General features: G+C 44.2%; 1 protein-coding gene across 1 annotated transcript in view; it reads right to left on the reverse strand.

The window, feature by feature from the left end:
* Nucleotides 1–1427: 1427 nt before the first annotated feature.
* The window catches only part of IL17REL (interleukin 17 receptor E like), a 111297-nt gene continuing 90212 nt past the window's right edge, over nt 1428–22512 (reverse strand). Inside the window, exon 10 of the mRNA XM_056573736.1 lies at nt 1428–2627. Coding sequence (XP_056429711.1) covers nt 2542–2627 — 86 coding nt within the window. The 3' untranslated portion in view covers nt 1428–2541. The remainder of the gene's footprint in view (nt 2628–22512) is intronic.

Consider the following 22512-nt stretch of genomic DNA (forward strand, 5'->3'; position numbering starts at 1 on the left):
TGTCCCAACAGAAAACAGTAATTTTTTGGGCTATAGATTTTGCTGTTTATGAACCTAAAAGATGATGCGTGGGCACAGCCTTACAGTAGAGCTTTCAAAAATTTTCATGTTGGTGGCACCATTTTTCAAAATTAAAAGTTTGGTGACACACCCATCGCCGTACCACCAAGTGCAAGTATTACAATGTGCATCCTATGATGCACTACATGATACCTGTTCCATTTCATTCCCCCCTTCATCAGCCCTTGTGCCATTTCATCACCCCTTCATCACCCCCCCCCCCAATTCCCCCTCCTGAACCTCCCTGTGCCACTTAATTCCTTTCCACCTTGAGCCCCCCTGTGCAACATCACCTCCAACCTTGTTCCCTACTGTGTCATTTCACCCTCCTTGATCTTTACCTGTACCATTTAATTCTCCCCTCCCTTTATCACCCCCATGCCATTTCATCCACCCTTGACCCCCCCCCCATGCCACATCATTACCCCCCCCCCCCCCTCTGAAAAGCACTGCCTTACAATATGAGGGCAAAAATATACAGCCAAATAAACAAAAACATGAGCACAAACTGTATTATGTATGGTTCAGTGCAGAATGCTTTATATAAAAAAAATTACAACAATACATTTGTATTTAAAGAATTTATTAAAATATTCACAATAATAAGGTCTATTATTTACAGCTTTGTACAGACGAGGGACGGTTTGCAAACAATATCAATCAGGTACACAGGTGGGATTCAGGGAAGTTGAAATTCACAGGATCATTAAGATTACTTGGACCTAAAATAGGAGGACATTGTTACTCTACAGATCATTGTTCTAAAGTCTATAGTGAGGAACACTTAAATGTGTATTGACGCTAGTAAAAAAAAAAACTATTTACATTTTTACACCCACTATTTTATGCATATATAATAGGTCTATGTCTTTTCAATCATAGACACATGAGTATAGCCTCATTAAAGGGGTACTCCCCTTTAAAAAATCTTAATCCTTCCAGTACTTATTAGCTGCTGAATGCTACAGAGGAAATTCCTTTCTTTTTGGAACACTGATGACATCACGACCATAGTGCTCTCTGCTGACATCTCTGTCCATTTTAACAACCGTGCATAGCAGCTGTATGCTAAGGGCAGCATGGTGGCTTAGTGGTTAGCACTGCTGCCTTCCAGTGCTGGGGCCTTGGGTTCAAATCCCACTAAGGACAACAAGAAATAAAGACTTATTATTATTATAATAACGTCAACAGAGAGCAGTGTGTTCGTGATGTCATCAGAGAGCATTCCAAAAAGAAAAGAATTTTCTCTATAGTATTCAACAGCTAATAAATACAGGAAGAATTAAGATTTTTTAATAGAAGCAATTTACAAATATGTTTAACTTTCTGACACCAGTTGAATTAAAAAAGAAAAAAAAATAGTTTTTCCACCGGAGTACCCCTTTAATCCTATGAACACTGTATAACAGACTTGTACAGCACAAACATGTAAGTGGTTGGTGGTTGACACACATGGTTTTTAGGGAAAATGCTGCAGCTTTTGTTGCAGTTTTTCATAAAGTAAGAAGTAGATTTAACAGGAATAGGAAATAATTAGGAGTGGGGTTTCACACAGTTTTTGGTTGAAGTTTTTGTGGCAGTATTTTTTTGTTTTTTAAAGGGGTACTCCGGTGTTAAGACATCTTATCCCCTATCCAAAGTATAGGGGATAAAATGCCTGATCACAGGGGTCCCGCCGCATCCCATTAGAATCAGCCAACAGAGCATGCTTGCTCCGTGTCTGATTACTGGCGATCAGGGGGACGGAGCATAGTGATATCACGGCTCCGCCCCATGTGATGTCACGCTCCGCCCCCTCAATGTAAGCCTATGGAGGGGGCGTGACAGCTGGGTGGTGCCACGAACTGATGCCAACTGCTGCACCACAATGGAATGGATAATAAATATTAAAACATACTGCGCATTTATGGGCTATTCTGGCCCCTTCCTCAGGTATGATACAAATATGACAAAGCTTTGGATACCAACACACTTCCAATTGTACCGTCACTAGAAATAACGTCAAACAAGAAATAAAAAAAATGCACAACTGCAAGATAAAATATAGATAATAATAATAACAACAATAATAGTAATAAATCGTATAAAAAATGCACAAAAAGCATGATGTTTCCATAAAAAAAAACATTATGAACATGTTGTCTCATTAATTTAATTTAAACCCTCAACCGCAAAACATTTTACTTAAATTGTACCTGTCATATCTCACAAAAAAAGTTATATATTACTCTTTACCTAATCATGATCATGTACATATATTCTTTATGTGACAAGGTTTCTCATTCTGTGCTCTGGAGGGGGCATGTCCTTCACTCTGCATGACTCCTCTTCCTCCCTGAGTGCTGGGTCTCTCCATTAACTGCAGGCTGATCTGCAACTCCCTCCTTCCTTTTTTTGCATGCTACAGTTTGATAGGACAGAAGTGAGCACAGAGGAGCGCTAGTCCCACCCCCACTTACTGGCCTCTTCTATGCCTGTGCTTCAGCTTGGACAAAGATGATGCTGCAGCCAGACAGGATTATGTTCTGGATGGAATGGAGTGTCTTTTTTTTTATAAGCCATAATTTCTATTAAAAGAAAAGAAAATGTTCTTATTATTTTCTTATGTTTTGCCAAGATGTACAACATATACAAAGTTTTTGAATCTGACAGTGCCCATTTAAAGATCCAATATCAATTCATGTTAATGAGCCTCTGTAGGCAATTTAAGAGAGACTAAAAGACTAGCACAATCCTTTTTTGGAGCTCTTATGCTCCAAAAGCATGTGACTTGAAGCACTGTGGATGTTATTGTGGTGTTTATTCATATGTAAGGGAACCATTTGAATGGTGAGCTCCCTTGATGCATACTACAAACACAAGGGAGTATATTTACAATATAACATGATAAGCAGTCTGCATAACTTTTATACATAAATGTTTCCCCTTTAGATGCAGATTGGAAGGAAAAGGAAGCCGCATTGGGTGGTGCAATCCACTAACAACAGAGACATCTTGCCACACTGCAATTGAACGTGCCGACGTGTTTGCATGTTCACACCACAAGTCCTATCACTCCTAGGAATGGATAAACTACAAATGGAAAGAGATATTATGTTAACTTACTATGTAGTATAACTACATAGTCTTCTAGGTGCTAGAAAACTCCTTAAAGGGGTACTCCGGTGAAAACCTTTTTTCTTTTAAATCAACTGGTGGCAGAAAGTTAAACATATTTGTAAATTACTTCTATTAAAAAATCGTAATCCTTCCAGTACTTATTAGCTGCTGAATGCTACAGAGGAAATTCCTTTCTTTTTGGAACACTGATGACATCACGAGCACAGTGCTCTCTGCTGACATCTCTGTCCATTTTAGCAACCATGCATAGCAGATGTATGCTAAGGGAAGCATGGAGGCTCAGTGGTTAGCACTGCTGCCTTGCAGTTGTCACGATTCGGCTTACAGGTAGTGGATCCTCTGTGTCAGCGAGGGATTGGCGTGGACCGTGCTGGTGGACCGGTTCTAAGAGGCTACTGGTGTTCACCAGAGCCCGCCGCAAAGCGGGATGGTCTTGCTGCGGCAGTAGCAACCAGGTCGTATCCACTAGCAACGGCTCAACCTCGCTGACTGCTGAGAAGGCGTGGGACAGAAGGACTAGGCAGAGGCAAGGTCAGACGTAGCAGAAGGTCGGGGCAGGCGGCAAGGTTCGTAGTCAAGATGGATAGCAGGAGTTCAGGTAACACAGGCTTTGAACAACACTAAACGCTTTCACTGGCACAAGGCAACAAGATCCGGCAAGGGAGTGCAGGGGAAGTGATGTGATATAGCCAGGGAGCAGGTGGAAGCCAATTAAGCTAATTGGGCCAGGCACCAATCATTGGTGCACTGGCCCTTTAAGTCTCAGAGAGCTGGCGCGCGCGCACCCTAGAGAGCGGAGCCGCGCGCGCCAGCACATGACAGCAGGGGACCGGGACGGGTAAGTGACTTGGGATGCGATTCGCGAGCGGGCGCGTCCCGCTGTGCGAATCGCATCCCCGACGGCCATATCAGTGCAGCGCTCCCGGTCAGCGGGACCGACCGGGGCGCTGCAGGGAGAGAGACGCCGTGAGCGCTCCGGGGAGGAGCAGGGACCCGGAGCGCTCGGCGTAACAGTACCCCCCCCTTAGGTCTCCCCCTTTTTTTGTCCGACAACTGCTTTACCTGGGACGAGGACACCGGGAAAGAATGGAGGGTTTCCTCAATGGCAGGCAGTACAGCAGGAGTGGGAATGGGGAGGGAGGGCAGAGGGTGAAGCTTGGCATGGGGCAGGGTGACACCAGGACGGGGGCCATGAGGAGGCACTGAGGCTTGCCTGACGGGACTGGGAGGGGGGGAGAGGCATTTCTTGTGGCAAGCAGAGTCCCAGTTCTTGATCTCCCCGGTGGTCCAGTCAAGGGTGGGAGAATGAAGCTGGAGCCATGGCAGACCGAGGAGGACCTCAGCGGTGCAGTTGGGGAGGACGAAAAATTAAATCCTTTCGTGGTGGGGTCCAAAGCACATTAAGAGGGGTTTTGTGCCGGAACGCACGGTGCAATCCAATCTAACTCCGTTGATCGCGGAAATGTAGAGCGGCTTGACGAGACGAGTCACCGGGATGCAGAACTTATTCACCAAAGACTCCAAAATGAAATTCCCAGAGGCACCAGAGTCCAAGCAGGCCACGGCTGAGAGGGAGGAATTGGCTGAAGGAGAAATCCGCACGGGCACCGTGAGACGTGGAGAAGCAGACTTTGAACCAAGAGACGCCACACCCACGTGAGCTGGGTGCGTGCGTGCGTTTCCCAGACGTGGAGGACGAATAGGGCAATCCACCAAGAAATGCTCGGTACTGGCACAGTACAGACAAAGATTTTCTTCCCTACGGCGATTCCTCTCTTCCTGGGTCAGGCGAGACCGATCCACTTGCATGGCCTCCTCGGCGGGAGGCCCAGGCGTAGATTGCAAAGGATGCTGTGGGAGAGGTGCCCAGAGATCTAAGTCTTTTTCCTGGCGGAGCTCCTGATGTCTCTCAGAAAAACGCATGTCAATGCGGGTGGCCAAATGGATAAGTTCTTGCAGGTTGGCAGGAATCTCTCGTGCGGCCAGCACATCCTTGATGCTACTGGATAGGCCTTTTTTAAAGGTCGCGCAGAGAGCCTCGTTATTCCATGATAATTCGGAAGCAAGAGTACGAAATTGGATGGCGTACTCGCCCACTGAAGAATTACCCTGGACCAGGTTCAGCAGGGCAGTCTCGGCAGAAGAAGCTCGGGCTGGTTCCTCGAAGACACTACGGACTTCAGCGAAGAAGGACTGGACTGTGGCTGTGGCAGGATCATTGCGGTCCCAGAGCGGTGTGGCCCAAGACAAGGCCTTTCCTGAAAGAAGGCTCACTACGAACGCCACCTTAGACCGTTCTGTAGGAAACAAGTCCGACAACATCTCCATATGCAGGGAACATTGAGACAGAAATCCACGGCAGAGCCTAGAGTCCCCATCAAATTTGTCCGGCAGGGACAAGCGGAGGCTAGGAGCGGCCACTCGCTGCGGAGGAGGTGCAGGAGCTGGCGGAGGAGATGGTTGCTGCTGTAGCAGAGGCAGAAGTTGCTGTAACGTGGCGGTCAACTGCGACAGCTGCTGTCCTTGTTGGGCAATTTGCTGCGATTGCTGAGCGACCACCGTGGTAAGGTCAGCGAGACTTGGCAGCGGCACCTCAGCGGGATCCATGGCCGGATCTACTGTCACAATTCGGCTTACAGGTAGTGGATCCTCTGTGTCAGCGAGGGATTGGCGTGGACCGTGCTGGTGGACCGGTTCTAAGAGGCTACTGGTGTTCACCAGAGCCCGCCGCAAAGCGGGATGGTCTTGCTGCGGCAGTAGCAACCAGGTCGTATCCACTAGCAACGGCTCAACCTCGCTGACTGCTGAGAAGGCGTGGGACAGAAGGACTAGGCAGAGGCAAGGTCAGACGTAGCAGAAGGTCGGGGCAGGCGGCAAGGTTCGTAGTCAAGATGGATAGCAGGAGTTCAGGTAACACAGGCTTTGGACAACACTAAACGCTTTCACTGGCACAAGGCAACAAGATCCGGCAAGGGAGTGCAGGGGAAGTGATGTGATATAGCCAGGGAGCAGGTGGAAGCCAATTAAGCTAATTGGGCCAGGCACCAATCATTGGTGCACTGGCCCTTTAAGTCTCAGAGAGCTGGCGCGCGCGCGCCCTAGAGAGCGGAGCCGCGCGCGCCAGCACATGACAGCAGGGGACCGGGACGGGTAAGTGACTTGGGATGCGATTCGCGAGCGGGCGCGTCCCGCTGTGCGAATCGCATCCCCGACGGCCATATCAGTGCAGCGCTCCCGGTCAGCGGGACCGACCGGGGCGCTGCAGGGAGAGAGACGCCGTGAGCGCTCCGGGGAGGAGCAGGGACCCAGAGCGCTCGGCGTAACAGCAGTGCTGGGGAATTGGGTTCAAATCCCACTAAGGACAACAATAAATAAAGCGTTATTATTATTATAATAACGTCAGCAGAGAGAACTGTGGTCGTGATGTCATCAGAGAGCATTCCAAAAAGAAAAGAATTTCCTCTGTAGTATTCAGCAGCTAATAAGTACGGGAAGGATTAATATTTTTAATAGAAGTAATTTACAAATATATAAGAGTCCAGGTATGGTGGAAGGTGACTAAAGGTTTTGATGGTAGGACTCTCCATAAGTTTTGAACAATGTTTACCAAGCATGTATTTAATTTTATGGGCAGAAAAACTATAGTTATGTTTGTGTTCTTATCCTTACCAGTAGGTGGCTTTTGAACAGATCTTTTTATTTTAAAAATTGGGTTTTATTAAGACCCGCTGTGTTTAAAATCATTTCAGAGTAGCCTTTCTTACTAAATCTGTTTAATATTTTATCAGGGCAGTTCTTTTACACCCTCTGATATTACACCATAAGGACTGTTGTACATCGACTTGGGGTAATGACAGCTGGAGAAGCTAGGAAAGTTATTCATGTCTACAGACCTAAATTGTGTTTTTGTAGAGATTTGTTCTAAATTGCCCCTAAACACAAAAATGAGAAATGTATGTCAGTGTTTTATAATACTATGTTGACTTTCAGCTAAGGACTGGGCCAAAAATGCCTTCTGTAAAACCTTCCCTAAGGCTTCATTCACATTTATTATTTCATGATCTCTGATAATTTTTGCTCTAAAAATCCAACAAAATGCATGTTTTTCCCCTCCATGATGCTTTTTGTAATTTTTTTTTCCCCAAAATAGTGTATGTGTGTGTTTGGGTGTAGTCAATTAACGTTTAACTCCTTGACGCAAAATTATTTACCACCATATGCTTTTTTATGCAAGAATTTTTATAGAAAAAAGGCACACAAATGCAAACGCATAACATATGCATTTTTTAAGTTGGAAAAAAACCTATAGAGATCTGGGGGAACCCCAGAGGACCCTCACCATCCATTGATACAGTACAACTACTGCAATCATAGATGACTGGTTACAGATTCCGGTAGCCACAAGGTTCAATTAGAGTGAATAATAGTCTGAAACACCATTAACAGTGTTGTGCCTGATTTCGCAACACTTTTAGGTAAGTGAATCCTTATTAATCTTTCCTATTAAAATCAGTAAATTCAATGACAGCTCTTGCCACCTATCTTCTCTTCCATTTTTTTGTCTTGCATCTTAATGTATTTTTTGTCTACGTAGACATATTTTCTTGGGATTTTTGCTGAAGTTTTTTTTTCTAATTTTCCATTTTCTATCTGTATTTTCTAATAATCCTGAAATCTTGCCGTTTTTGTTCTGGCCACTAGGCTTAAAAGAAGACTCAGACTTCCTGCCCCGTACAGATGATCTTCTAGTAGTGCCCTTTTTTCACAGAACAGACAAGGAGTACAATGAGAGATGACACCAGTAAGATAGTACACACAATAGCTTTTGCTCAGAACAGTCTTCCCCTTCCTGAAAAGGTCAAAATTGATCTGAATGGGACAGCTTCAGTTTATTGTTCTCTATGTCCGTGAGTCCAGCCTTAAAACGTATCACTAAATGTTAAAAACAGCTCAGACAAGGCAGCCTTCATAAAAAATAAAAAAAAAGAAAGAAAGAAAAACAAGCAGAAAATAAAATCGGATATGAAAAAAAGAACATGTTTTAAGTAGCTGTCTCTAATCAGTAAAAAAAAATCTAGATGGCACATTACTTTTAAGGAGATCCACACATGGCACGTTATTGCCAGGAGTGGCTCTTAAAAGTAGTATATAGGGGAAAAAAATCATTTTACCAGTCCTATCTTTGGTTTCACAAACTGTAGCCAAAAATACATCTAATAGCAGGTGTGTGAAACCCCTCCTATACCTCATGAACTCTAAGTAAAAGGAAGCATTTCTAATATGGCACAAGGAAAAGTATTTACATTTTTCAAACAAGGAAGTTTACCTAGAAAGTACACGCACATGCATTAATCAATCTAGTCAGTAAGGTACACAAACTAACAATACTAACAATTTAGTATCAATAAGATATTGTCATCTTTTTTATGTAGATTAGTGAAAAAAATGCTTTTGAGCAACTTGAAAAATATGTAGTAATTCTATATAAAAATGAATGCATTTGCACAGTCTTCACAGTCTTTCATTTTATTTTACAATTTATGGCCTTGTACTAAGTTTTCTCCCATCAATCTACAATCAGCATTCCATAATCACAAAGTGAAAACAGAATGTTAGAAATCTTTGTTAGTTTATTAAAAAGGAACATTTAAAATGATTGCACTGACAGTAAGTTGACTCAGTATTAAGACCCTTTCCTCAGTACTTAGTTGAAGCACCTTTGGCAGCAATTATAGCCTCCAGTCTTCTTGGATGCCACAAGGTTTGCATACCTGAATTTGGGGATTTTCTGCAGTTTTTCTCTGCAGATCATGTCAAGCTGTATCAGTTTGGGTGGGGACTATTGGTGGGCAACCATTTTCAGGTCTCTCCAGAGATGTTCAAGTCAGGGCTCTGGCTGGGCTAGACAAGGACATTCACGGAGTTGAACCTAAGCCACGTCTGTGTTATCTTGGCTGTGTGCTTAGTCTTGTTGGAAGGTAAACCTTTGGCCAGGGACGTCACAAGCCCCAGATTTATGGCCAGGTGCTCCGGACCTCTGGGCAACCACCTTCTCAACTGCATCTGTTTACACTGTTACTACATTGGGGCACTGATGGATATAATAACTATATGGGGGGACAGGAGGCACTATTACTATAAGGGGGCACGTGTGGCATTATTACTATATAGGGGCACTATGACTATATGGGAGCAAAGGGAACACTATTACTATGTGAGGGCACAGTAAGCATTATTTGTGAATGGAATCACAGTTGTGGCCTATTAGTAAGTGGGGGGGGGCATTATTAGTGAGGACTTTATTATTGTATTGTACACTAATGGGAGCACCATACACAAGTCGCAGTTGGAAAAAGTCATCATGGAGCCAGATAGAAATAAAAAAGGAAAGAGAGCAACTGCAATCATAAAAGATGTCACCTGTGAGTCACTGGATAAAATTTCACTGTAATCACTTACAGGCTACAGAGCTCATATATCTTACTAATATGTACTGCTATATGGGCACTGTATAGAGTAAAAAAAGTAATGTTGGTCTTTGTGTTAGATACTGTCACGATTCGGCTACGGGTTGTGGATCCGCTGTGTCAGCGAGGGATTGGCGTGGACCGTGCTAGTGGACCGGTTCTAAGAGGCTACTGGTTTTCACCAGAGCCCGCCGCAAAGCGGGATGGTCTTGCTGCGGCAGTAGCAACCAGGTCGTATCCACTAGCAACGGCTCAACCTCACTGACTGCTGAGAAGGCGTGGGACAGAAGGACTAGGCAGAGGCAAGGTCAGACGTAGCAGAAGGTCGGGGGCAGGCGGCAAGGTTCGTAGTCAGGATGGATAGCAGAAGTTCAGGTACACAGGCTTTGGACACACTAAACGCTTTCACTGGCACAAGGCAACAAGATCCGGCAAGGGAGTGCATGGGAGGAGATCAGATATAGCCAGGGAGCAGGTGGAAGCCAATTAAGCTAATTGGGCCAGGCACCAATCATTGGTGCACTGGCTCTTTAAGTCTCAGAGAGCTGGCGCGCGCGCGCCCTAGAGAGCGGAGCCGCGCGCGCCAGCACATGACAGCAGGGGACCGGGACGGGTAAGTGACCTGGGATGCGATTCGCGAGCGGGCGCGTCCCGCTGTGCGAATCGCATTCCCGACGGCCATGACAGTGCAGCGCTCCCGGTCAGCGGGACTGACCGGGGCGCTGCAGGGAGAAAGACGCCGTGAGCGCTCCGGGGAGGAGCGGGGACCCGGAGCGCTAGGCGTAACAGTACCCCCCCCTTAGGTCTCCCCTTTTTTTTGTCCGGTGACTGCCTCCCCTGGGATGAGGACACCGGGAAAGAATGGAGGGTTTCCTCAACGGCAGGCAGTACAGCAGGAGTAGGAATGGGGAGGGAGGGCAGAGGGTGAAGCTTGGCATGGGGCAGGGAGACACAAGGACGGGAGCCATGAGGAGGCACAGAGGCTTGCCTGACGGGACTGGGAGGGGGGGAGAGGCACTTCCTGTGGCAGGCAGAGTCCCAGTTCCTGATCTCCCCGGTGGTCCAATCAAGGGTGGGGGAATGAAGCCGGAGCCATGGCAGACCGAGGAGGACCTCAGAGGTACAGCCGGGGAGAACGAAGAGCTCAATCCTCTCGAGGTGGGGTCCAATAGACATCAGGAGGGGTTCTGTGCGGTAACGCACGGTGCAGTCCAATCTGGCTCCGTTGACCGCGGAAATGTAGAGCGGCTTGACGAGACGGGTCACCGGGATGCTGAATTTATTCACAAAGGACTCCAATATAAAATTTCCAGAGGCACCAGAGTCCAAGCAGGCCACGGCTGAGAGGGAGGAGTTGGCTGAAGGAGAAATCCGCACGGGCACCGTGAGACGTGGAGAAGCAGACTTAGAACCAAGAGACGCCACACCCACGTGAGCTGGGTGCGTGCGTGCGTTTCCCAGACGTGGAGGACGGATAGGGCAATCCACCAAGAAATGCTCGGAACTGGCACAGTACAGACAGAGATTTTCTTCTCTACGGCGATTCCTCTCTTCCTGGGTCAGGCGAGACCGATCCACTTGCATGGCCTCCTCGGCGGGAGGCCCAGGCGTAGACTGCAAAGGATGCTGTGGGAGAGGTGCCCAGAGATCTAAGTCTTTTTCCTGGCGGAGCTCTTGGTGTCGCTCAGAAAAACGCATGTCAATGCGGGTAGCCAAATGGATGAGTTCTTGGAGGTTGGCAGGAATCTCTCGTGCGGCCAGCACATCCTTGATGCGACTGGATAGGCCTTTTTTAAAGGTCGCGCAGAGAGCCTCGTTATTCCATGATAACTCGGAAGCAAGAGTACGGAATTGGATGGCGTACTCGCCCACTGAAGAATTACCCTGGACCAGGTTCAACAGGGCAGTCTCGGCAGAAGAAGCTCGGGCTGGCTCCTCGAAGACACTCCGGACTTCAGCGAAGAAGGACTGGACTGTGGCTGTGGCAGGATCATTGTGGTCCCAGAGCGGTGTGGCCCAAGACAAGGCCTTTCCTGAAAGAAGGCTTACTACGAACGCCACCTTAGACCGTTCTGTAGGAAACAAGTCCGACAACATCTCCATATGCAGGGAACACTGAGACAAAAATCCACGGCAGAGTTTAGAGTCCCCATCAAATTTGTCCGGCAGGGACAAGCGTAGGTTAGGAGCGGCCACTCGCTGCGGAGGAGGTGCAGGAGCTGGCGGAGGAGATGGTTGCTGCTGTAGCAGAGGCAGAAGTTGCTGTAACATGGCGGTCAACTGCGACAGCTGCTGTCCTTGTTGGGCAATCTGCTGCGATTGCTGAGCGACCACCGTGGGAAGATCAGCGAGACTTGGCAGCGGCACCTCAGCGGGATCCATGGCCGGATCTACTGTCACGATTCGGCTACGGGTTGTGGATCCGCTGTGTCAGCGAGGGATTGGCGTGGACCGTGCTAGTGGACCGGTTCTAAGAGGCTACTGGTTTTCACCAGAGCCCGCCGCAAAGCGGGATGGTCTTGCTGCGGCAGTAGCAACCAGGTCGTATCCACTAGCAACGGCTCAACCTCACTGACTGCTGAGAAGGCGTGGGACAGAAGGACTAGGCAGAGGCAAGGTCAGACGTAGCAGAAGGTCGGGGGCAGGCGGCAAGGTTCGTAGTCAGGATGGATAGCAGAAGTTCAGGTACACAGGCTTTGGACACACTAAACGCTTTCACTGGCACAAGGCAACAAGATCTGGCAAGGGAGTGCATGGGAGGAGATCAGATATAGCCAGGGAGCAGGTGGAAGCCAATTAAGCTAATTGGGCCAGGCACCAATCATTGGTGCACTGGCCCTTTAAGTCTCAGAGAGCTGGCGCGCGCGCGCCCTAGAGAGCGGAGCCGCGCGCGCCAGCACATGACAGCAGGGGACCGGGACGGGTAAGTGACCTGGGATGCGATTCGCGAGCGGGCGCGTCCCGCTGTGCGAATCGCATCCCCGACGGCCATGACAGTGCAGCGCTCCCGGTCAGCGGGACTGACCGGGGCGCTGCAGGGAGAAAGACGCCGTGAGCGCTCCGGGGAGGAGCGGGGACCCGGAGCGCTAGGCGTAACAGATACAGTATATGTGGTCATGGTGTGGAAGGATTATTTGTCTCTTTTTTAGTGCTGTTGAATAATGCTGTTAGTAAACGCAGAACTGTATTATGTAGCGATACGACTGTATTATAATATATGGTGGTCAGCTCTAGGAAGAGTCCTGGTTCTTTCAAAGATATTCCACTTAAAAATCTTTGACTGTCCCCACATAGAAGACATCAGTGAGCTTGGACTCCCATAATGTTGAATGGATTAGCCAGTGGCTACGGGACAGAAAGAGGGTTGTAGTCAACGAAGTATATATAGAGCAAGGTCTTGTTACCAGTGAGGTGCCTCAGGGATCTGTACTTGGACCTATTGTATTTAATATTCTATTAGTGATATCTTTTTTTCTTTTTCTTTTTTTTTTACAAATCCATACTTACAGTAGTTACAGTTCAACCAACATGACATAAAACTCCCCTCCCACCCATACCCCGAGCCAGCTAGGTTCCCTGCCCCCAGATACTCCATTCACTCTCAACTCTAGGGAGTGCTTTCTTTCCTTTATAATATATAGTTCAAATGTTTTTATTTGCTCTACTTCATTGACCCATTCCTTCTTAGATGGACTCTCTGACGCAAACCACTTCCTAAGTATCAGAATCTTCGCTAATCCAAAAATCTTTAAAGTAACATTATTCCTGACCCCACTCCACAGGCCTAAACCCAGAAATGCTGTCTTAATTTCAAAAGGTATTTTAACTTTACATTTTTATAAATTGTAACCCAAAAGTTACTAATCTTAGGACATCCCCATGACATATGGCCTAGGTCTGCTTCACCTACTTGGCACTTGGGACAGTTAGATTTATCTCTTTTACCAATATTGTATAGGAATTTAGGTGTATATGACAATCTATGCGCAATTTTTATCAGTGATATTTTATGGTTCATCACAGTAGAGGAGAAGGAAGCCGGCACATACGAGATTAAGCGTGAAGCACAGATACTGACTCACAGAAGCCTGCAATGGAGGTGCTCAGCCCAGCACAAGCATGCGATTCCAATGTAGTAATGAAAGATACACAGGCGGCACTCACCAGGCAGGTGTATTTAATGCAGTCTCTTAGACAGGATACAGGTCACAGAAGGGGGAGTTGTGGTGGAGGACGGGGCTTAATCGGAACAAGTTGTTTCGTGCGGCTCGCACACTTCCTCTAGCCGGTACCTTCCGGCTAAGCCCCGTCCTCCACCGCAACTCCCCCGTCTGTGACCTGTATCCTGTCTAAGAGACTGCATTAAATACACCTGCCTGGTGAGTTCCGCCTGTCTGTCTTTCTTTACTACATTGGAATTTTATGGTTCATGTTTACTGAGGATCGATTAATATTTCTGAAAACTTCCCCCCACTCCACTTCATCTAGACTTCCCACCTCCTCAGACCATTTCTTTCTGCTTTTAGGTTTTCTCCTTACCAAGGAGGCTTTGACCAGTCCCCGATTAAGCTTGCCCAGTACCTTTTTTGTTGCTGAAGGGATACTAAATACATAATCCATAAACTCATGTTTACTAATTCCCCATTTGGGTTCCTTTTATCTTTCTCATAGGCACGCCTTACCAAATTATACAGAAAGGGCTGGTTCTGTCTCAGATTCACTTCACTGATCAGTGTATTCCATTCTACTATGATATTGTCTACTCTTAAATTGTTCACTCTCCTAATTCCCTTTTTTCCCAATCAACATACTCTAAGTTTGGCCAATTACAGCAAATAGCCATTCTCCCATACCATCATGTACTTTAAGCTCCCTTTTATCCCAATTAATCGTCTTGTGCATTTCCGTACTTTATTTAACATTTTACACACAGGCATCCTACTCATCTCTTTATGACAGCATCTGCCACTCTCAATTAATTCCAGCGTAGTGCCACCCTTACTTCCCCATTTATTCAAAAACAGTTTAATAGAGTCATCCTCGATTAACCATGTATTCAATTTGTGCCGCTATATATAATAAAAATGCATATTTGGAATTCCCAGTCCCCCATTTTCCAATGAGGGGGCCAGGAACTCCTGTTTCATGCAAATCCCTTTACCCCATATTAGATTGTTTGTCTCTGCCTGTGTACTTTTAAAGTGTTGTGCCCCCAACCATATTGGTGCTGCCCTTATTACCTGTAATATCATTGGGAATATAATCATCTTTACCAACATAATTCTTTCTGTCATATTTATCGGTAATTTCTTCCAGATTTGTATTTTATTCTTTAACTTCTCTATTAATGGCCTAACATTTAATTGCGCAAACTCCTCTATTTTTCTTGAGACCTTCATTCCTAAGTAAACCAGCGACTCATGTTCCTGCAGCACATGTATCTCTTCTGGGATTCCTCACCTCTCCCCCTCCAACATTAATTCCAATTAATTTGAAAACCTGAATATAACCCAAATTCCTTTATGATTTCCATGATTTTTTGTATATTCTATTTGGATGCGAAATAAAAAAAAAGACTACATCATTTGCATATAAAAGTATTTTTTAATTTATCCCATTGATGCCAAATCCCTTGATGTCATCAGTGTCCCTTATGATTTGTGCCAATGGTTCGATAAAAATAGAAAAGAGAAGGGGAGACGGGGCAACTCTGCCACGTACCTCTCTGCAGCATTATAGCTCCCTGTGATATTTCATTATTAATGTTGATCCTGGCCTTAGGACTATGATATAATGTTTTCACCCCCTGTAGAAATATTCTGCCTAAGTTCATACGTTCTATTACACCGAATAGAAAACCCTACTCCACCCTGTCAAAAGCTTTATGCGCATCCAGAGGCAGAATGGAGCAGGGGTCCCCATTACTAGGCGACTGCACATTCAAAAACGTCCGCCGGATGTCTTCGTATATATTTCTGCCCGGGACAAATGTCTTCTGTTCCTTACCAATTAATTTAGTAATTACCTGTTGCAGTCGTCTAGCCCATATCTTGGCAAATATTTCCTGGTCAGCGTTTAAGAGTGAGATTGGCCTGAATGCTTCCATTATCTGATTCTCCTTCCCCTTTTTTGGTATTAGGATTATTATGGCCTCAGCCATAGAGGGGGACAATTCCCCTCTTTCTAAGGATTCATTCATTACCTCCAAGAGGCATACTAAAAGGGAGTCTCTAAACTTTTTGTATATATCAAATGTTAATCCATCTGATCCTGGTGCAGTTCTATTAGTAAACGATTTCAAACTGGTCTCTACTTCCTCTAGGGTGATATTTTCCTCCATTACCTTTTTCTCCTCCTCATTTAATCTAGGTAATCTAATCCTATCCAAGAAATCCCTAGTCTCCCCCTCTATCTTCTTACTTTCCTTCATATATAAATCCTGATAAATCCTATTCTATTTATATCCTCTTGCTCTCTAACTTCCATCCCATTTTTATTTTTTAATACTGTTATCCTATTTCTAGCCTTTTAGTTGATAATCCCCATAAATACTTTGTTAGGTTTTCCTGTTTCTGTATAATCTTTCTGCTTCCTAAAGAAGCTGGCGTGTTGCGCCTTTTCCAACAGTAACTTCTGGTATTTTCCTTGTTCCTGATTCTACTGCTCCCAATTATCCTTATTAGGATTCTTACCATATATGTTTTCAGCTATTTTTATATTGTCTATCCTCACTTTTTCTTTCTCCTTGCATTTTTTCTTAAACCTAGCTATATTCCTTATTCGTAACCCTTATGCTTTTAAAGTATCCCATACAGTGAGACCCTTTATTTATTTCCCAGAACTCTTTAATTTGCCTTTTTATTATCCCTTCCATTACCTTATCTACCTTTTTCCAGTGAGGGTTTATATACATACTTCTAACTGCCTCTCTCGCCTTTTTCCCTTTAGCCATATGACATACCTACAGCGCGTGGTCAGAGATACCTCTAGGTTCATACCAAATTTTCTTTATTACTGCTAGTGTCTCAGCATTGACCAAAACATAGTCAATCCTAGAGGCAGTTTTGTGAGTGGCATTAAAACATGAAAAAATCCTCTTGTGTGGATAAAGTGTCCTCCCACATCTTCCCACCCTACCTCCTGGCACCATTTATATAACAGGGATTTTCCACTAACTAGATCTCTCCCCTGCCAGTCCAAATCCTTTTTCATAACACAATTCAAATCTCCTAACACCAATAGCTCTTTATGTTCTTTATTCCTCTGAAACTCTATTAATGCTTGCAACGCATGCACAGCAAATGGAGGGGGAGTATATACAAATGCTAGGATAACCAGCCGACCTTCCCAGTTAACATAAAGGAAGATGTATCTTCCTCTTTGGTCCACCAGGGAGTGTATTATTTGTATATCCATCGCCTAATGTATTAACACTGACACTCCCAACGAATAGTCGGAGGAAAACGTAGAGTGCAAAAATTCTTTTCCCCATGCTCTGGCCACCAAGAATAACAAATCCCCAGTCAAATGCGTCTCTAAGAGACAGACAATTGCAGGGAGATATGTATTAATTCTATCAAACATAACAACCCTTTTGTTCTTATTTTTTATACCTCTTATATTCCACACTAGAATTTTATTATCCATTGTCCTACTACCCTTTTCCTTTGCTACGTATGATTCTGAGCTTAAACTGAAACCTAGCTGGCTCCCTTCCCTCCCTTCCTTCCCCCCTCCCCCTCCCTCTCCCCTTACCCCCCCCCCTTCCGCCCATCCTCCCACCTTCTGACCCGTGCCATCCACACGAATCTCTAAACTACACTTTACCCCTCCCTCCTAGACCCTCCCCCTGACTATCCTTAACATATCTACATATCCTTCTGATGTTTTATATCCCCCTCTCCTCCAGCTGGGAATAAAAGCGAAAATTGCATGCCCGCAGCAGTCTCTTCTTAACAGCATTAAAGGCCATTCGTCTGCACTGGGTGTCCCTTGAAAAGTCCGGATATATAAACACTTTAGAGTTACCATATAATATTGCTCCCTTTTCTCTTGACACTTTTAATAAATTTTCTCTATCCTGGGAGCATAGTAATTTAACCAAAAAAGTCCTTGGTGCAAGTCCTGGTAAGGGCTTTTTCATAGGGATCTTGTGAGCTCTCTCAATATGAAATAACTTTGTAAACGGCAAACTTAATTAGTGATAATTAATTTTATTAGTAATAACTTTATTAGTGATATCTTAATAGTAAGATATTCTGTTTAAATATTTTATAAGTGAAATTTCTGGTAAGGTATGTCATTTTGCTGATGACACAAAGATTTTTAAGGGTGCATTCACACATTTGCGAGATCTGGCTGCTGGATCGAGCAGGGAAATTTCAAAACCGGGTGCTCCCTTATCCAAGCAGGTGCCAAATCTCATTCATTTAAATGCGCAGACTGAAGTCACTCCGCGTGACTCATTTTTGCCCTGAAACCGGTTTTGTAGCCAGACTGAAATCCGCGGTATGCTATTGTTTTCAGCCCGGTCACAAAACCGGATACAGGGTAAAAATGAGCTAACCAGAGCCATATAGTGATTCCAGTAGCTATATTTAAAATACATATAGGAAATAAACACGGTAAAGGAGGAAAGGATGTTTAAAAGAAGAAAAACTACCACAAGAGGACATCATTTTAAATTAAGGGGACAACATTTAAAAAATGACATTTTAGAAAATAATATACTTTAGTGTTTTGGATACATGGAATAGCCTTCCTGCAGAAGCAGTAGCTGCAAATACAGTGAAGGACTTTAAGCATACATAGTACAGGCATAAGGCTATGATAGGGCCAGGGACTATTCATAGTATTCAGGATATTGGGCAGACTAGATAGGTCAAATGGTTCTTATCTGCCAATACATTCTATGTTTTTTAAAATTATACAGGCCACTGTGCTCTCTCTCTCTGAACTTACAGTGCAGTGAATTTTTGTCTACCTTTCTCCAGATCTGTGCCTCCACACAATCCTGTCTCTGAGCTCTACAGATGGTTCTTCCCTCCTCTTGGTTTGGTTTTTGCTTTACTATGCATTGTCAGCTGTGAGACCTTATATAGACAGGGCTGTGTCTTTCCGAGTCATGGTTCTTACCACAGGTGACTCCATTCAAGGTTTAGAAACATCTCAGAGATGATCCAGAGAAATATGAGTTCTCTAGAGCTAAAGATCAATTGTCATAGCAAAGGATCTGAATACTTATGGCTATGAAAAACTTTAGTTTTACCTTTTTAATCAATTTGCATAAATGACTAAAATTCTGGTTTAAAATTCTGTAATGGTGTATTGAGTGCAGATGGGGGAAAATTTGAGGTTCTAAGCTTTTTTAAGCATACTATTGTACCCAGTAAGGTTGGGTCAGATTTGGCAACCCTGTTGATAACAGAATTGATGATGCCTTATGCAGAAATTATATATCTGCCTTAGCTCAAGCAAAGACTGTATCTTACTCTTGCTGAAGAATCTCAGGGCCTACTCCTCCAGAGGGATACTTGAAAGATACCCTGAGATATCTAACAAGTTGTCTGTTTTATGTGATATCTGTTTAACAAGCAAAAAAATACATGCTCCATACAATACATGCCAAATATTTTTTTTTTCTGGAGTTGAGTTACTCTCCCTTTGAAGAGTGTAGGGCTGCAACGATTAATCGATTTTATTGATAATATTTGATAACGGGATTCATTGTTGACAAATCCCGTTATCGCTTAATCGGCCGATTCATTGAAAAGAAAACATGCGGATGCCGGCGATCATGAGGCTGCTGCGGGCGTGAGCGAGGCTATTCAGGCACTATGCTATGTCTGTGAATCCTGCAAATCCCGCACCACCGCAGCCTCTGTAAGTGAAGTCCCTAGTGACGAGCCCTGACTTTGAGTCCCACCCTCCACTGACCCGCTGCTCACCAATCACTAATTGGCACCCAGACATGCAGTTCCGGGCACCGGGCAGGTGAATTTTGCCGACATATAGTCCTGCTTCGGGCTAGTAGAGCTGTCCAGACAACCCAGCAGCGCTCAGGGTATATGGAGCAGGCTCCTGACTTGAGCCCACTCCATACCCAGCAGCCCCCAGCTGATTCCTGTAGCTGGGGACCACCACTAATAGCCCGGCATGCGGCGATCACGGCAGCCACCTATTAGCCCTTTAGATCGCCTCTGTCAAAGTTGACAGCGGCATCTAAAGGGATCTTTTAACCATCCCTGGTGGTCTAGTGGGGTAGATATTCCCCTGCAGCGCAATCGCAGGGGGAGGCGATCCACTGTGGAGGTAGCTGGATGGCTCACCTCTCCTTCCATGGCTGCCATGGATCTGTATTTGATTGAGACTGCCTAAAGCAGGCTCAATGATATGAGCACAGATCACACAGATCAATGGAGTTCAAAAGAACTGCATTGATCTGTATGATGAATCTAATGATTCCTCTTAAGGGACTAATAAAGTGTAAAAAAAAAAAAAAAAAAAGTTTAATAAAAGTTCAAAAAACACACATTAAGGGGGTACTCCACTGGAAAACATTTTCTTTTAAATCAACTGGTGCCAGAAAGTTAAACAGATTTGTAAATTGCTTCTATTAAAAAATCCCAACCCTTTCAGTACTTATTAGCTGCTATATACACAGGAAGTTCTTTTCTTTTTGAATTTCCTTTCTGTCTGACAACATGCTCTCTGCTGACACCTCTGTGTAAGAGTAGGAGCAAATCACCAAAGCAAACCTCTCTTGCTCTGGACAATTCCTGACATGGACAGAGGTGTCAGCAGAGACCATGTTGTCAGACAGAAAGGAAATTAAAAAAGAGTTGTAGTATATATATAATGTAAATAACGTAATGAAAGGATTAAACATTTTTTAAGTCATTTACAAATCTGTTTAACTTTCTGGCTCCAGTTGATTTAAAAGGAGATGTTTTCCAGTGGAGTACCCCTTTAATCCCTTCCATATTAAAAATTCACATCACTCCCCCCCCCCTTTTCCCATTTTCCATACAAAAAACATGTAAACGTGCGTAATTGTCCCAACTATTAAAATATAACATTTTATATATATATATATATATATATATATATATATATATATATATCCTGTACGGTCAATGGTATTAACATAAAGAAAATATATACCAAACCAAACAAACAATACGGAGTCAGTATACAGATACTACGGAGTCTGCACATACACCAATGTGTATAGTAGGGGTGTACAGACTAGTTTTTTTTTAAAATGTTACTAAGCCCCTCCCCCAATTAAAATAATCCCTCCCTTTTGCTTTTGTATACAAGAAAAGCAGAAAAAAACTAAAAAAAATTTACATATTTGATATTGCCACGTGGCTAACTGTCTGAACTTAAATAAAATGTTAGTGATCCTGTACAGCACCCGGCATAAATAAAAAAAATAAAAAAAAAAGGCCACAATTGCAGATTGGTCACATCACAGCGTAGAAACTATTTTAATATGGCCATTGTACGTAATTTTTCAAGGAAATCATTTTTTTTTTTTTTCATTTTAGTGGTTTTTTTTTACAATGAATTGATGAGATTATTAAAATCTAATCGATTATTCAAAAAAAAGAGTGTGTTTTTCTTGTAAGAGAAATCTCCCTTAAGTAAATAGCATTCCGTTCCGTGCGGACATTCCACAGACAAAGGAGTGTCGGCAGAACGTGCTGGCGCTAGGACCGCTCGGACATTCGATCAATGGAGCTGAATCCACAAAAACATTGAGCAGATTCAATGTTTTTGTGGACGCTGGAATCAGGATTTCCATGGCAGATGTTGCTCTCACTGAAATTCTATGACTCTGCTGCCCTTAAGGATTTTTTATATTTAGCATACTTCTATCAAAGTGGTTGATGCGATGTCACTGGCCTAAGAGAGTCAGGTACTATAACATTTCCCTACCTGGAAGAAGGTCTGGTAAAGCCAGCTCAGTATAGACTCTAAGGTTTGGTTTCCACACAGGTTTTTTCTTTTTTTGGCAATTTATTGGAAAACTGCCACTGCCGTTTTTTTTACCCAAAGTCAAAGATGGATCCAGTAGGAAGGAGAAGTATAAGTTCTTCCTTTATATTTCCCATTTCTTTTGAATACACTCCCGACTTTGGCTCAAAAACTGCAGTGTCAGTTTTCCAAAAAGTGCCAGAAAAAAAACCTGTGTGGAAACCTAGCCTTACAGCTTATCGATACACGATACCTTCTTACATCTAACCTGTGAGGAGGATAGTCAACAAGGAGACATCCCATTTTCATTTATCTCAGGTGAAGCAGTTCATGGGGATTCTAGTAGATACCAGGGCTAAGTCTATGTCTCTTCCAGCAGAATAAAAAAAAAAAAAGAAGATGTTGTACACAATCAAAGGTCTCAAAACAAATTGTCAAAGGATGAAGACGCTTGGTCTTATGGCATTAGATAGCATTGCTACCTAGTGGGCCAGATGGCACAGCAGGAGAGTTTGATAGATTGGGACTGGGATTTTGTGATTTAGCCTCTCTAACAATTGTTTCTAGAGAGACAAAAAAAAAAACTCTCCCTAAAAAAAGGAAAAAAAGGCAAGTCACTCATGTAACAGCATTGTGCTCCACACTCTGGCCAGCTGTCAGATCCGACCTTTCCTCTGCATTGACTCAATTTTAAAAGCCCAAAATTAATTTGGATTTTCTCTCTTGAACTGACATACAGTAAGACAGTGATTCCCAACTGGGGCTCCATCAGGCACTGCAAGGGGTCCTGCGACGCTCTGGTGCAAAAGATGGCGGGCGTCGACAATTTTTTTTTTTTTAAATCTCCCGCTCTGGCCTGCGCGCATGTAAATCATGGCGGTGC

The sequence above is a fragment of the Hyla sarda genome, chromosome 4 (genome assembly GCF_029499605.1).
Source record: "Hyla sarda isolate aHylSar1 chromosome 4, aHylSar1.hap1, whole genome shotgun sequence".
NCBI lineage: Eukaryota > Metazoa > Chordata > Amphibia > Anura > Hylidae > Hyla > Hyla sarda.